The sequence below is a fragment of the Scatophagus argus genome, chromosome 5 (genome assembly GCF_020382885.2).
Source record: "Scatophagus argus isolate fScaArg1 chromosome 5, fScaArg1.pri, whole genome shotgun sequence".
Taxonomy (NCBI): domain Eukaryota; kingdom Metazoa; phylum Chordata; class Actinopteri; family Scatophagidae; genus Scatophagus; species Scatophagus argus.
In genome coordinates, this window is record NC_058497.1 from 2,579,188 (window position 1) to 2,593,160 (window position 13,973).

The following is a 13,973-nucleotide window of genomic DNA, read 5'->3' on the forward strand; positions in this document are numbered from 1 at the left end:
TAAGTACAGTACATAAGTACATACAGTTTTGTGGTACTTGTACTTGAATATTTCAGTGTTTTCCTCTGCTTTATAAATACTGTACATTTTGTATAGAAGTAGTTCTGTCAGCCAATAAATGAATACATGCTCCTCTTTCGAGTGTCTAGCAGTGATTATAGCCTAGCTAATGAGATTCGGAGTTGCTAATTAAGATTTCTTTTTTTCTTTTCATTTTGTTCCTGAGGATCAGGGACTGTTTTTACTGCTGGACTCAAGTGTCCAACTTTCAACAGAAGGTTGACTGCATGAAGGATGTTCACGTGGGAGGGTTTGGGATTCATCTTCAATTTTGTACCGAAGTGTCACAGGATGTTTTGACCTTTTAAGCACAAGACACCCTCAGCTGAGGCAGGCCCACCATAGGTTGATCAGACCCGGGTGTGAGTCCCCTGTCTCTCCACTGGCTTTGTCTTGATGATCAACTGGCAGTCCAAGTCCAGGTCTTTTAAGCCACAGCCAGTGACTGCTTCGCTCGGCGGTCTGTGACGGAGCTTTTATGCTCTTCCTGCAGGCCTGTCCTCTAATCCGATGAATGAGTTTTATTTACTTTGTTTTTTATCTTTTGCACTTTCTGTCTTCCTATCTGTGTTTTTAAATGACCAAAAAAGAGAACCAAACAGCACAAATGTTGTCAAATTACATAACATGACTAAATTTACATACCTGTTGCTATGAATCCTATAGGTTCTTCTTTTCTTCTTCTTTAAGCATGTCACAGGAAGCAATATTTGATTTGTTTGTGAAGACAAAGTCATGGTGCTCATTCTGTAATAGACCAATAAGATCACTAGGAAGACAGCCTAGGAGGGACTATTATCTGTCCTAAAACAAAATTCTCCTTCCCTAATTTCAGCTACCGTAGGCTGCAAATGAGCATGTTTTTTCTCATGTGGGAAGAGATTATGTTCCAGCCAAAACATAATTTTGAATCAGCGTATGTACCCACAAACACAGTAATCCTTTAATGTGACACCCCATGTCATAACTCATCTGCCGGCGTGCCCACAATGTAAATAGTTTGGGAAATGGGACATGTCCTCTCACAAAGCCTCTCCTAGTCAGCACATTACTTCATAATGGGTTTCATATTATTTTGCGCCAGTTGCAGCTTTATTGCATTCTAGTAGATTTTACAGGTGTGAATAATGTTGTATCAACCCATTTTGTTGTGATACAGTATGACATTGGTGTGGAAGTGACAAAATGCTGGTGACAGCTGAAGACTTTGGTAAAATCTGTTCAGACTTGTTACTCGGCTGTTGTCGGCTCCGTAAATAAATGACTGCTGTTAATATGTTGATTATGCTGCAGACAGTGTGAGCATGAGATGATAGGCTGATGCTGTTGTTTTGTGTGTGTGTTTTAGGTGATCTACACCTCATTTGGAGGCACGTCTAAAGGGCTGCACTTCAACAATCTGATTGTGGGTCTGGTGCTCCTGACCAGAGGACGTGATGAGGAGAAGGCCAAATGTAAGTTAACAGGGAATCTGTTCCATTGGTTTTATGTTTTTCTTAGTGGACATGTCCACATAACACAGCAAATTCCAGTGACCGGCTTAGTGCTGTGTCCGAGAAATTGTGCTCTTTGTCTGACTTGTCTGAGAGCCATATAAAGACCATAAAAATAACTCTAAAACAGCTTGCAGCAGCAAGTACCAAGCAATGTTCTAAGCCATACAATGGCCGTATGAGTCCACCCAGCCAGGAGCAAATGTTCATTAATGCTGTTATTAAAAGGACTTTTGCCCACAGGCTTTTTGAGGCAGGTGTCAGACATGGCTGTCTGAGCAGACAAAGAGCCATCTAGGTGATTGCTGCTCTGTGCACTGGGAGTCATTTTGATGCTATAACAAAAGCTCTTGTCCTCTTTTAGCCAGTGCTCCAGAGGCAGATTCAAATTATTTTCTCCCTATACCTCATTTTGAAGTACACTACTGACTGCACTGAGATTGTAATAGCAAGTTTGACAAGGAACTGTTGCTCTTCTCAAGGCATTTATTGTACTTTGAAAGCCATTTGTGTAAAAAAATACGCCTCCCACTTTAAAACTCCTTTTTAATGTCATCCTTAGTGTTCTGGATAATGGCATGACACTGCAGCTTTAGGCTTTGAAAATTTCTCATTTTAGTTTCTGAAAAATTATGTTTTTTTCACGTCAGTTTGATATGTCTTATGGCTAGGTTAGAATTACTTCCATGTTACATTTGGAATTAGAACACTGCAGCTGAATTCATCCAAAATTGACCCAGAATTTTAACTGAATCGATTTAGGCTTTGGAGTACATTTTTTTCTAAGTGTGACCTTCATTGACTCCCCTCTAAAAGTGCTTGCAACATAGTTTTAAGCTCTGTGATGAGATGTTTTTTGACACAATGCACCTTACAAGTTCTCTTTACTTCTCTACTTATGTTTTCACATCCACATGCCAGGTGCTACCGGGAGAGTTCCATGCCCCTCCATGCTTTGAAAGTGCCCCTTGTGTCTGTCACCTCACATGGTCCATTTACAAAATGAACAGGATTTGTGCTTCCAGAACACATGCTCAAAATAAGTCCAACAACCTGACAATTATAGCTAACTATGTCATGTCGCATTGGAAGGGGCTCTTCCTGTTTGTCTGACTTAGACCTCATTGAAGGACAGTTAACCTGGACCTCACTATACTGTAAAGTAGACGGAACTTCACTAAACTGACATGACAGTAACTCATGTACTGTCCTTGTTTTTCATGTCCACATGCTTTCCTGCTGTTCTTTTAGCCGTTTCATCTTTCTCTGTCCATTTCTCTCCCTCCTCTCTGTCTCTTCCTCATTCGTCCTCTCATAGTTGTGGTTGATGTGTTGTCTAATCCATCGGAACCGTATTGGCATTGTAGCTACTATCGTCCTTACTGCAGCTGCATGAAAGAGGGCTGCCTTCCTGTGATAAAGCTGAACTCTCTTTGGAAACTGTGTGTGTATGTGTTTGTGTGTGCACTCTCACAGACCTCTTCAGCCTGTTTGCCAGTGATCTGGGCGGATATGCTGCAAGGGAAGACATAGAGGCAGTTCTGCAGGTCCTCGATGGACAAATCCCAGCCTCCCTCAAGAAGTGCTTCACTGAGGTCAGCAAACACCACAACCTGACTGTCACATCAATGTCAAAATCGGCTCCTTTCAGACTTTTCAGTAACAATACCAAGTGAGCTACAGAATGATAACTTGAATGTCACCCACGCTCTCTCCTTGGCTCGGATCACTGGTTTTGTTTTCATCATTGTAGAGGTATTTGTCACATGCTCATGAAACAGCTATTGTTGAAGTTTTACACATGGAGCCACAGAGATAATACAAAGTTTGGCATCACACACAGTTATTGTGCTGGTTATTAGAATACAAAAGCGCCTTTCAAATCACAATCCACCACTAAAAACTTTGACAAATACAACCCAGTAAAGTAAAAATCCACCCCCGGCTGCTCCTACACTCTCAGATAACATTAGTCTTAGCAGCGTTGCCAACTCTTTTCCAATGAATGTAGCTAGCATTAACTCCAGAAGTTCATAGAAGTTGCCAGGTGACACCATACTCTCATTTTCATATTGATGATGACATTATCACACATTCATTTGCATGAGGCTTAATGATTGTGTTGGTTGCGGTGAGAGAGAAATCACTTTAAGCCATATAGAAGGTAGACAGAGAAATCTTTATCCAAGGAATCACACACTCACTACTGAGACATCATATATTAAAGTAGAAAAAAAAAAACATCTCAAAACTCATTACAACTGAACTACCAGGCCTGCAAGAGCAGCATCTGCTTGCTTGAATCACACACCACACCACACAGCAAAGAGGAGTTGAAGAGACCCCAATCAGTAAATTGTTTTTCAATTTTGACTTGATCACAATCTGAGTCCTTTAATGTTGAGTTTAATGTGGTGTTTATATTTCCTTCAGTAGGTCTCGCACAGCATAATGTGTGTTAAGATGAATGTAGCTTTCTCAGTTCATCCCACCTTATTTTTCATGACCTACCTGAGCCAAAGACTGAATGTCCTGAGTCAAAACAAAAGAAGCTTAAATTATTGGTGTGAAATGAATGGATTTCATTGTGTTGCTCGCAGCATTTATACACAGATGACAGATGCAGACTGCCTAAATGTGTGTGTTGTGGCAGGGTGACAAGGTGAACTATGAGCGCTTCAGGAACTGGCTCCTACAGAACAAGGAGGCCTTCACGCTGTCCAGATGGCTTCTGTCTGGAGGAGTGTGTGTCACGCTCACCGATGACAGCGACACGCCCACCTTCTATCAGACCCTGGCTGGTGTCACACACTGTAAGTCCTAACTCTCTGAATCACTGTATGGCCACATGGGCAAATCTGTTTTTAATTACTGATGTTCATACTTAGTCATATTAATAACTAGCCTGAAGACAGCTGGTAGCCTTTTAGCCTCTTGTTATATGTTTTCATACTATATCATAAAAATCAAAACAAATGCAGCCCTCTGACACAGACTAGTCACTAATAAATGCTTTGAATATCTGTACTGTAATGTAGGAGTGGACTGGTATGGTTTTTTTCAGGGCTCACACCAATTATTAGCAATCATGGAGACCAGTAACCAATATCCAGTATTTCGTACTGATGTACATTTGCGGTAAAAACAGAAATATTATTTTCAAACTTCAGAACAACAAATGATGGAATATAGACTAATCAAGTACAGTTTATTCAGTACTATTTTGAGGTACTCTTGCTTTACTTGATTATTTCTGTTTTCTCCTACTTTATACTTCCACCCCACTAAATTTATTTGATCATTTTAGTTAATAGTTACTTTGCAGATTCAGATTAATACAAAATATAAATACTATCAGATACTTGCTTGTTACTAAGTTACTTCTCTCATTCACCAGTTATTGCCAATTGCTGCTTCTGTCAAGGTTTTGATCAGTGTTATGCTACTGTCAACAACACACAAGACTTTTTGTAGATGTTTCCCATTAAAAGACTACAAGAAAAGCAAGAGTGTATGCCTTGGAGCCATTTGAACTGATAATTCATCTTAAGTCACATCTATAAAGCGTCATGACTATTGATATAGTGTATCAAAAAGCATCATGTGTGTTTATCAGGGTAGTCATAAAGCGTTATGAATGCATTATAAGACACTATCAGTGCCCCTGATGATGCGGTCCTCATAGAAAATGCAACAGAAACATTTGTGCAGGAAGTGTTGAGTTTCAGTGTCAGTATCTTAACAGCAATAAAACCGACTGCTAAGTAGAACCGAAAAGTGAAGGAAAACCTGATTTCTCTTAAAAGATAAAGAGCAACTGAGTGTCATTGTACTAACAGTATTAGTTCTGTTTGGCTGAAATTATTAAGTCAACAGGTGAACATGGAATGAAATGTTATGTTTGCAGCAAGCAGAATCAAGAGCAAATTAAATGCTGTCCATAATGCAGCACTGAAATGAAATACCCAGATTTGGCATTAAGGAGAGCTGCAGATGCACTGCAGTCCAAGTGTGTGCTTCTTTCTTCCATGTCTTTGTGATAGACGTGATAGTTCCCCAGCTGCATCTTCCTCCCCAGGCTGCCTGCCTTTTAGAGTGCAGATGTCTCAGGAAATACCAGCTCACAACAGTTGTTAAAGCTTGGATGAAGACACTGCACTGCATCAACCCACACACCCCTCCTTAGTGGCAGTGAATGCCCTGGGAAGTGACTGACAGGCTCAACTTAACATTCTGATTCATTCACTCTCCTCCTTTCACTCAATTTTCCTTTTTCATTATTCCATCTCTCCTTCACCAAGGTCTCTGTCCTCCCACTGCCACCTCCTAGATCCATTTCCTCTCTGTCAGCACCATGCAGACTGCTCTGGTTTGATGTTTGATAGCTGTGATGTCCATAATTTTTATTGAAAGTTAATTAAGACTTTGCATGGTTTGTATTATTCTTCCTTAATGTTAATGGTTAATGTGTGAAATGAACACTCTAGCACTGCATGGTATTCAGCTGCTTATTATAATCATTATTATTTAAGTTCTTGTTAGTGGAAATAATGAATCTGACATGAGCCTATAGTGGCATAACTCTTACTTTCACGGCCTTTCAAACATAAATTGCTATTGACTGCTGTTTTAGCATTTCTAACTGGAAGATGGAAAATGACCACAAAATTACTCCAGTGGGGAATATTGGAGGTAATGAGGTAAATATGGCACCTGTGGACCCAAGGTGCAGTTGTTGGACTATGCTACACTACTTTTTTAATGCTGCTCTGAAATAGTTTTTGCCTCGGTGCACAGTGTACTAGTACTCACATGCGTGTGGATGTGTATTACTCACGTCATAGGGACATAAATCAAATTGTGGGGATTTGCCTTTTCTTTTGGGAACAAAATGCAAGTCCCCATGAGGTTAAGGTGAGGGTTAGGGTTAGGCAAGTATTGATTATGGCTAGGCTTATGTGTCTTAATTATGTGCTATGGAGGAGTTAACTCTTAGGATATGAGCTCAAGAGGAACGATGTCAAGACAGATGTCTGTGCATGTCAATGAGAAGATAAGAGAGTCTGTGAATATGCCACAGGAATAGATTAGATTTGCGGTTAGTTAGTTTTGTAGAGACAGGGCAATCCAGATATATGATATCTTTGATGATATATTTCATGTATGGTTTTTTGTTTTTTTTTGCATGTAATGGAAAATCAATAAAGTAAAAGTTAAAAAAAACTTTGGATATAAAATTCAGCATTTCCTCCTGATCTACTGTTAACTTATATCAAAATAATTTTAATGAGTTTCATGCTATGAGGTATACAGTATATGTAGTTATCCACTTCTTTAAGGTAAATTTAGCCAGGCTTTATTTTACCAATTACAGACAGAGGGCTGGAAAGAACCTGTCTTATCGAGAGAACCTGGACACTGCCTTTAATCTGCCTGCTTCCAGTTTATCCTCTTAACCTTGTGGCTCTTAGTGTGTGTGTGTGTGTGTTTGAGAGAGAGAGAGAGAGAGTGACTGACACACTCCTGGTTCATGACTTCTTCTAGAACAGGAATGTAAAGCTTGACTCATGGCGAGGCTTAGCGCAGTGAATCCTCTGCTAACTTGCTAGCTTCTGACTCTGTCACAACATTATGAGTAGAAATCTGCAGGAATAACAGCCCTCAGGACAGGATGACATAGTTCCTGTGAGCGGTTATCACTGGGGAACTTGCTATGGTACATGCTAGCTGTGGCAGCACCTCTCTAAGGATGTTCCCTGGATAATGGTATGGTATCTCTGCTGCCACTCGGAGAGAGTTGCACCTCTAGGTGGGTATTGGACCAGACCAATGAATTAATTAATTAATGCCTAAAATGACATTAACACAAAAGATTTGTGTTGTCATTTGTTCTTGAATGGCTGTTTATATTGAGGCAGCATAGAGAACTTTTTCTCTATGCTGAAAATGCTGCTGGTTTCTGCTGTGTATTGAATCAACACTAGTCCTGAAAATTTTCAAGAGATACCCAGCCCTTCTTTTGAGGCATATTGTGCTTTTCAAGAAATCTATATTAGCAGTGTTTACTTACAGATCTCTGAAACAGACTCTGGTGTTCTTCTGGTCTTCTGTGTCTTAAGGATGGAACAAGTGGAAGTCTTTAGGCTCATTTACCACTGATGCATTTAAGATCCTTTAGTATTTGGCAGAAGAGACTGTCAAAGTCTTTTAAAGTCGGTCATAATTACATGGATTCGAAATCCAAAAGGAAGTAACCTCGAGTGCTGCACTGATATATGTTGAAGCAGGGAGTGACCCTGAGATGGATGGGAGATGTGGAGGACCCAATCCATAGTCAGGGTAATGAGTTTTATAGATTAGCACTCAGACAGTAGCATGATGAACACAAGTATTTACTTTCCATCTTGTGTATCAGCACTCATCACTGATCTATTCAGAAAGCTACAGAATTGTTCCCTTCCATTCATTGATATTGAGAGCTTGGTACATCTTCCTTTTAGCCTTAGCTTTGTTGTTTAGAACTGCAGTGTGTGAGCATGTGCTTGTTTTATGATTATTGCTTAGGACTTGTTCTTCCCAGGTTTTAACAATGTACAGCTGAGGCTTTGAGACCAAAAGGTAGTCATGCGTCTCTAGTGCTCACTCTGTCTTAGACCATAATACTCAATAATTTATCGGTTTTGTATTATTTCCTCCATGCCATCTCCATATCGTCCCCTTCACGTTCTAAATCATTAATTTCGTACATCCTCAGTACATCCTTTTAGTCTCTGTAAGTTAAAAAGTCTTAGGCAGTAAAAAGTTGATTGAGTGCATCTCAGTCAAGGTCAACTGCCCTGATGTTCACCTCTGGACCACAGGGTATCAGAACCTGGTTGAGAGTTCCTCTCATCCACCCCTCTCAGACAGCCTATCCTCATCCTTGCTCTTTCACCGGCAACAGCTATAGCTGTTATCATCCCACCTGACTGGAAACTGTGACCAGTAGCTGCTAAAAACAGTCTTTCAGGAAGATTGTTTTACTAGCTCGACTGGGAAGCCACAGTCCACTTTGTGCCAGTAACTGTTTTTAATTTGATGTGTGTGTCTGTGTTTTGACACCTGTCATATACATTGGCTCCATGCCAAAGGCTAGCTGGCTTGCTGCTGAATCCTATTACGTTAAGCTGTGGATTAGCATGTTGAAAGGGGGAGGCTGGTTCATTGACCCTGGCAAAGGTACGCATGCTATATTGGTCTGATCCGTATCAATTTGTTACAACTTGAGTCAAATACCGTTCCACCAAATGGCCATTATGTAACCCACCTTGGGTTTACTGTGGTACCATGACCATCACATTTACTCTGCTCCTCACGAGGTCACAACGTATATGTGTTTCCAGTTTGATTACTTTCCTTATCAGTTACTTTGTTTATGGATTACTTAGTTTATCTCAATTAATGCTAACCGTGTTCAGACAGCTTTGTCCAATCAGCAGTCCAAACCCTTGACTGTATGTAAAGATGCACGACATGAAAGTTTCCCAAAATTGAAGCCAAATTTTGATTAACCTGTGCTGGTTGGCTCCAGTATAGGTCATAAACCCCTCACCCTTCGTATTAGCAGGGGGGACATGAGCCTGATTAAAAACTCAAAGTACACAGCAAATACATTTTTTCCCAAAGATGGTTTCTGTCATTTTTGGTAGTTTTTATCACACTGATGTATGTTCATGAGTTAACTTTTCTGATAAGTTTGGATTCATTAAAGTGTTGGATGTAAAGGAGTGAAACAACGTAATTGACAGATGAGCCCTGTTTGCAAATGAGTCAGTCAGTTATGTGGGCGGGATCAAGATCCTACGGCTCCAACACACAATCACCACTGTACAGATTCTGGCTCCAAATTACATCATCAGTGCAAAATGGCGGTGCTTGTATCTGGGATATAAAACATCATGTAGACATGACATAAAAGTACAGTAAATCTTTGCATTGCAATACCTGAGATCAGATAATATTTGCCATTTTTGCTTGAAATGGGACAAAAATAGTCTCAATTAATCAAAATAGCTTGTTTTGGTTACTTAACTAATTGATTGATTGACTAATCATTTTAGTTCTGTAAACATGGCATGAAGCTAAAAAGCCTGCTGATAAAACTGAAGCGATTGACTGTAGAGGGGAGAATGTTGACCAAGCTATTGTTTATCATGAGCGATACCTTTCAGCCCCTTCACCACACTCAGGTAGAGAACACAAGCCGATTCTCCTACAGTGCTCTGCTGAGTGTCACAGGACATCTTCACGTCCAGCATTTTTCATGTGATGAGTGTATCTCAGTGTGGGGTAGTGTCTCTGTTGTACTCCATACTCCCACACTGCAATAACGGCTCTCGACCCACCAGGCACCAGGATTGTGATTCTGTTCGTAGTTGGTACTTTTTTCATTTTCATAGAAAAGGCAAATTAGCCAAATGACAGAAGAAAATGAATCTTGAAAAAAATATATATATCATCTTACATCATTCCAAAGTGAACATCTGTGTTTTAGGACTACATTAACGCGAACATGTATTCACTTTCCTATTTCTCATTAAATTGTTTCTCTCTATGTGAACTTTTATTTCTTGGACATTTTGCTGGATTGCTAATATTAATGTTACTAGTACAAAGCTAAAACTTAGCTTTAGGCTTAAGTGATGATTCCTGTAGTTGAGTATTACCTCTCTGATGTTAAGTGATCCCTCTGAACAGTGTCACTTTTTCTCTGTTTTCTGTCGTGTAGTGGAGGAGTCAGACATTATAGACTTGGAGAAGAGATACTGGCTGCTGAAAGCCCAGTCCAGAACCGGCCGCTTTGACTTGGAAACCTTTGTCCCACTGGTCTCTCCTCCCATCCATGCCTCACTAAGTGAAGGTAGACAATATTTACCTGTATTTTTCTCAAGCGTCATGGTGTGTCAAGTGCATAAATCTGTAAAATAGCTCATTATGGCTCTATATGTAATATGTAGGTCTTAAGACTTTTTAATTCAAACCCTCACCAGTGAAAACAAAAGATTTGCTCTTTGTTCAATATGAATATAATCTGTGTTATTGATGTCGTTTTCCAGGCTTATTTCATGCCTTTGATGAGAATCGGGACAATCACATCGACTTTAAAGAGATCTCTTGTGGACTCTCTGCCTGCTGCAGGGGGCCCATTGCTGAAAGGCAGAAATGTAAGCCGTGCTGTGGTCTGAAAAATTACCGATAAATAAATTCCAGATGCTACACATAGTCATACCAAGCCTTTTATCAAAAGATGTGCTGTCTCTTTCTTCTTTGTAGCGGTTATCAGGAGATTAAATGTACGCTGGAGAGTGAAAATGCTTTTGGAATGTGTTGATTATTTCATTGTTGTCATGAGTGTTCTCATTGGTGCTTGAAATTGCATTTGCACTGGAAACATGTTGGATTTCCTGCTTAAAGGCTAAACAGTGTGGTGTTGGGTTTCTAGGCAGTAGAAACCAGTATTGTCCTTCATATTTGTATTTCTCTCTTTCACCGCCAGTTTGCTTCAAAGTATTTGATGTGGACCGTGATGGCATTCTGTCTCGAGATGAACTCCATGAAATGGTGGTGGCCTTGCTGGAGGTGTGGAAGGACAATCGCACAGACACACTTCCTGTAAGTACACGCACACACACGCAGCACAGATGTACGCATAGGCCGTATGTGGACCTGCTCTACAGACTTGTACAAAACACAAATGACATATATATCCATCTATATCTATAGATAGATATATACAGATATATATATGCATATATATATATGTGTGTGTGTGTGCTTTGGTTTCCATACAGACACAGTGGTATCAAAACTGTAAACCTCACTGTGACAAAACTCAAGAGTACATAGTTGCTAGCTATAGGCCTTATGCTAAGCTAATAATGCCCTGTCTCCATGTATGTACAGACATGAAGTTAATACCAATCTTTATTCTTGGAATAAGATAACATTTCCTACAATAGTAAACAATGGCTTGAGCTGGTCCCAGATCAGATATATTTATGGTTATGATTCATGGCAGGTTATTTAAAGCTACTGGATGTATTCATGGCATAGCAGACAGTGACAGATATTGATTATCATCCTAGAATCTTACTTTTTTACTCATTACTCATCTCCCGTTTTTACACTCAGGGCTCTCGTGATCCTTTTCACAGCAGTTGCTGAGTATAAGGTTTTTGACGTTTCCTACCTGTTGCTGATGTATTTTGTTACCTTGCAGGAGCTGAACAGTAGCGTGTCAGACATAGTAGAAGGCATTCTGAACATGCATGACACAACCAAGGTGAGACACGACTCTTGTTGGCAGAAGCAGTATTGATGAAGCTGTAAAGAAGTTAATCCTTTCACTTCTGTCCCATAATATCATTTGATTTTATAACCTTGATTCAGAGAAATTCATAGCCACTTTACTCTCAACTGTTTCACATTCATATAGTTCCACATATTGGGAACCGTTCAATATACCTACGGCAGCCTTCTAGTCACCTGCCTTCTTGTCTTACCTCTGAGCTATTTTCACCCACAATAACAGCAGATGAAAAGACTTGTCAAGGTCTCAAAGCTGTGTATATTTTAAGAATAGTGATTCTGAGTATGCTGACCTTCTGTGTTTTTTGACTTCTCACCAGCTGGGTCATCTGACCCTGGAGGACTACCAAATCTGGAGTGTGAAGAGCGCTTTGGCCAATGAGTTCTTAAACCTGCTTTTCCAGGTCAGTTCACCCACATACTCTAGCTGTATAACATACAGTATTACAGTAATGCAGTATTTTGTATACCTTTGTGTATTCATTCGGTCCAGGTCTGCCACATTGTCCTGGGGCTCAGGCCTGGTACTCCTGAGGAGGAGGGACAAATCATCAGGTGCATACCTTTCCTCTTCCTCCATCTATCATGTTATATAACATGAAGAATATAATGTTGGACATAATGAATGTGTGTGTGTGTAGGGGTTGGTTGGAGAGGGAGAGCAGACATGGGTTGCAGCAAGGTCAGAACTGGTTCCTCATCTCAATGCTGTGGTGGCAGCAGTGGAAGGACTATGTTAAATACGTAAGTCGAGTTAAAAACTGTTATTCACTGGCATCGGCAACCCTGATTCCAAAAAAGATGGGACACTGTATAGGATGTAGCAATATCCTCATGTCATATCTCATGTTTGACAAAGCACTGAGTCTCGCCCCATCCATGCTTGTGGACGACTGAGCGTTTCAAGGATGCTCCTTTCATACCCATCATGATACCACCACCTGTCACCAGTGAACCTGTTTACCTGTGGAATGTTCTGAATAAGAATTTTTAAAGCAGTCCATAACTTCCCTAGTCTTTTGTTGCTCCTGTCCCAGCTTGTTTGAAATGTATTGCGGGCATCAAATTCAGAAAAAGCATATATTTACAAAAATCAGTGAACCTGATGAGGTTAAACAAATACATAATCTTTGTACTCTTTTCAGTTGAGTAAAAGGATTAGCGAATAATCACATTCTGTTTTATTATTTTTTTACTTAGCATCCCACCTTTTTTGGAATCCAGGTTGTAACACAACACACTTTTTCCTTTGTTTTTTTATGTTTAATAATCACCTTTTCGAAATAAAAAATAAAGATGTGAAATAAAATAAAATAAAGATGTGATTTACAGTTGTGTTAAGATTTCAAATATCCCAGAGGTTAGAAGGGTAAGGGCCTGCTGAAAAGACAAATTGATGCTTAACAACATGTCAGCTTTTCTTATTATATCATTACAAACCCCGCTTGGCAGTTCAGAGTTCAATCTTTACCTTAGTTCTCCAAATCTTAAATTGTAGCTTGATGACTTTCACAAGATTCAAACAGAAAATTAAATGTGACATATATATATATATATATATATATATAGATATAGATATAGATATAGATATATTTATATATATTTATATATATATGTATTAGGGGTGTAACGATACACAGATGTCACGGTTCGGTACATACCTCGGTTTTGGGGTCACAGTTCGATACGGGTTTTACGATTCGCTTGCTTTATCCCCAGTGTTTATTTTGAACAGACGGTAGTATTTGGTCACCATCAGCTACAGAACTGAAAAGCTTCTTGTGAAGTACAATACACAATACAATAATGAAAAAATAAAACTTTTGAATTAAGAGAGTCTCTTAATGCAGTCTTTCTCTGCCTAACTCCTGTGACTGGTGCATCTGGGTGATGTCGTCTGATATGCGTTAGCACGTTGGTCGTATTTCCACTCACGTACCGTACGCTAACGCTGCCTTACAACGCCGACACACCGTCATCGTCCTATCTGCAGCTCGCTGTCCTTTACTGTCGTACTTCACAGGAACCCGAAACTTTCCCACACTGCAGATTTGAAACAAGCAGGCAGGTCAT

At 39.8% G+C, this 13,973-nt stretch overlaps 1 protein-coding gene across 4 annotated transcripts in view; it reads left to right on the forward strand.

Annotated features, from left to right (window-relative positions):
* Nucleotides 1-13,973, forward strand: part of usp32 (ubiquitin specific peptidase 32) — a 57,163-nt gene that overhangs the window by 20,750 nt on the left and 22,440 nt on the right. For all 4 annotated transcript variants that reach the window (XM_046388333.1, XM_046388334.1, XM_046388335.1 and 1 more), the window contains exons 3-12: nt 1,409-1,514; nt 3,030-3,148; nt 4,207-4,366; nt 10,321-10,452; nt 10,649-10,756; nt 11,089-11,204; nt 11,812-11,874; nt 12,221-12,304; nt 12,394-12,455; nt 12,542-12,644. In XM_046388333.1, coding sequence (XP_046244289.1) covers nt 1,409-1,514; nt 3,030-3,148; nt 4,207-4,366; nt 10,321-10,452; nt 10,649-10,756; nt 11,089-11,204; nt 11,812-11,874; nt 12,221-12,304; nt 12,394-12,455; nt 12,542-12,644 — 1,053 coding nt within the window. The remainder of the gene's footprint in view (nt 1-1,408; nt 1,515-3,029; nt 3,149-4,206; nt 4,367-10,320; nt 10,453-10,648; nt 10,757-11,088; nt 11,205-11,811; nt 11,875-12,220; nt 12,305-12,393; nt 12,456-12,541; nt 12,645-13,973) is intronic.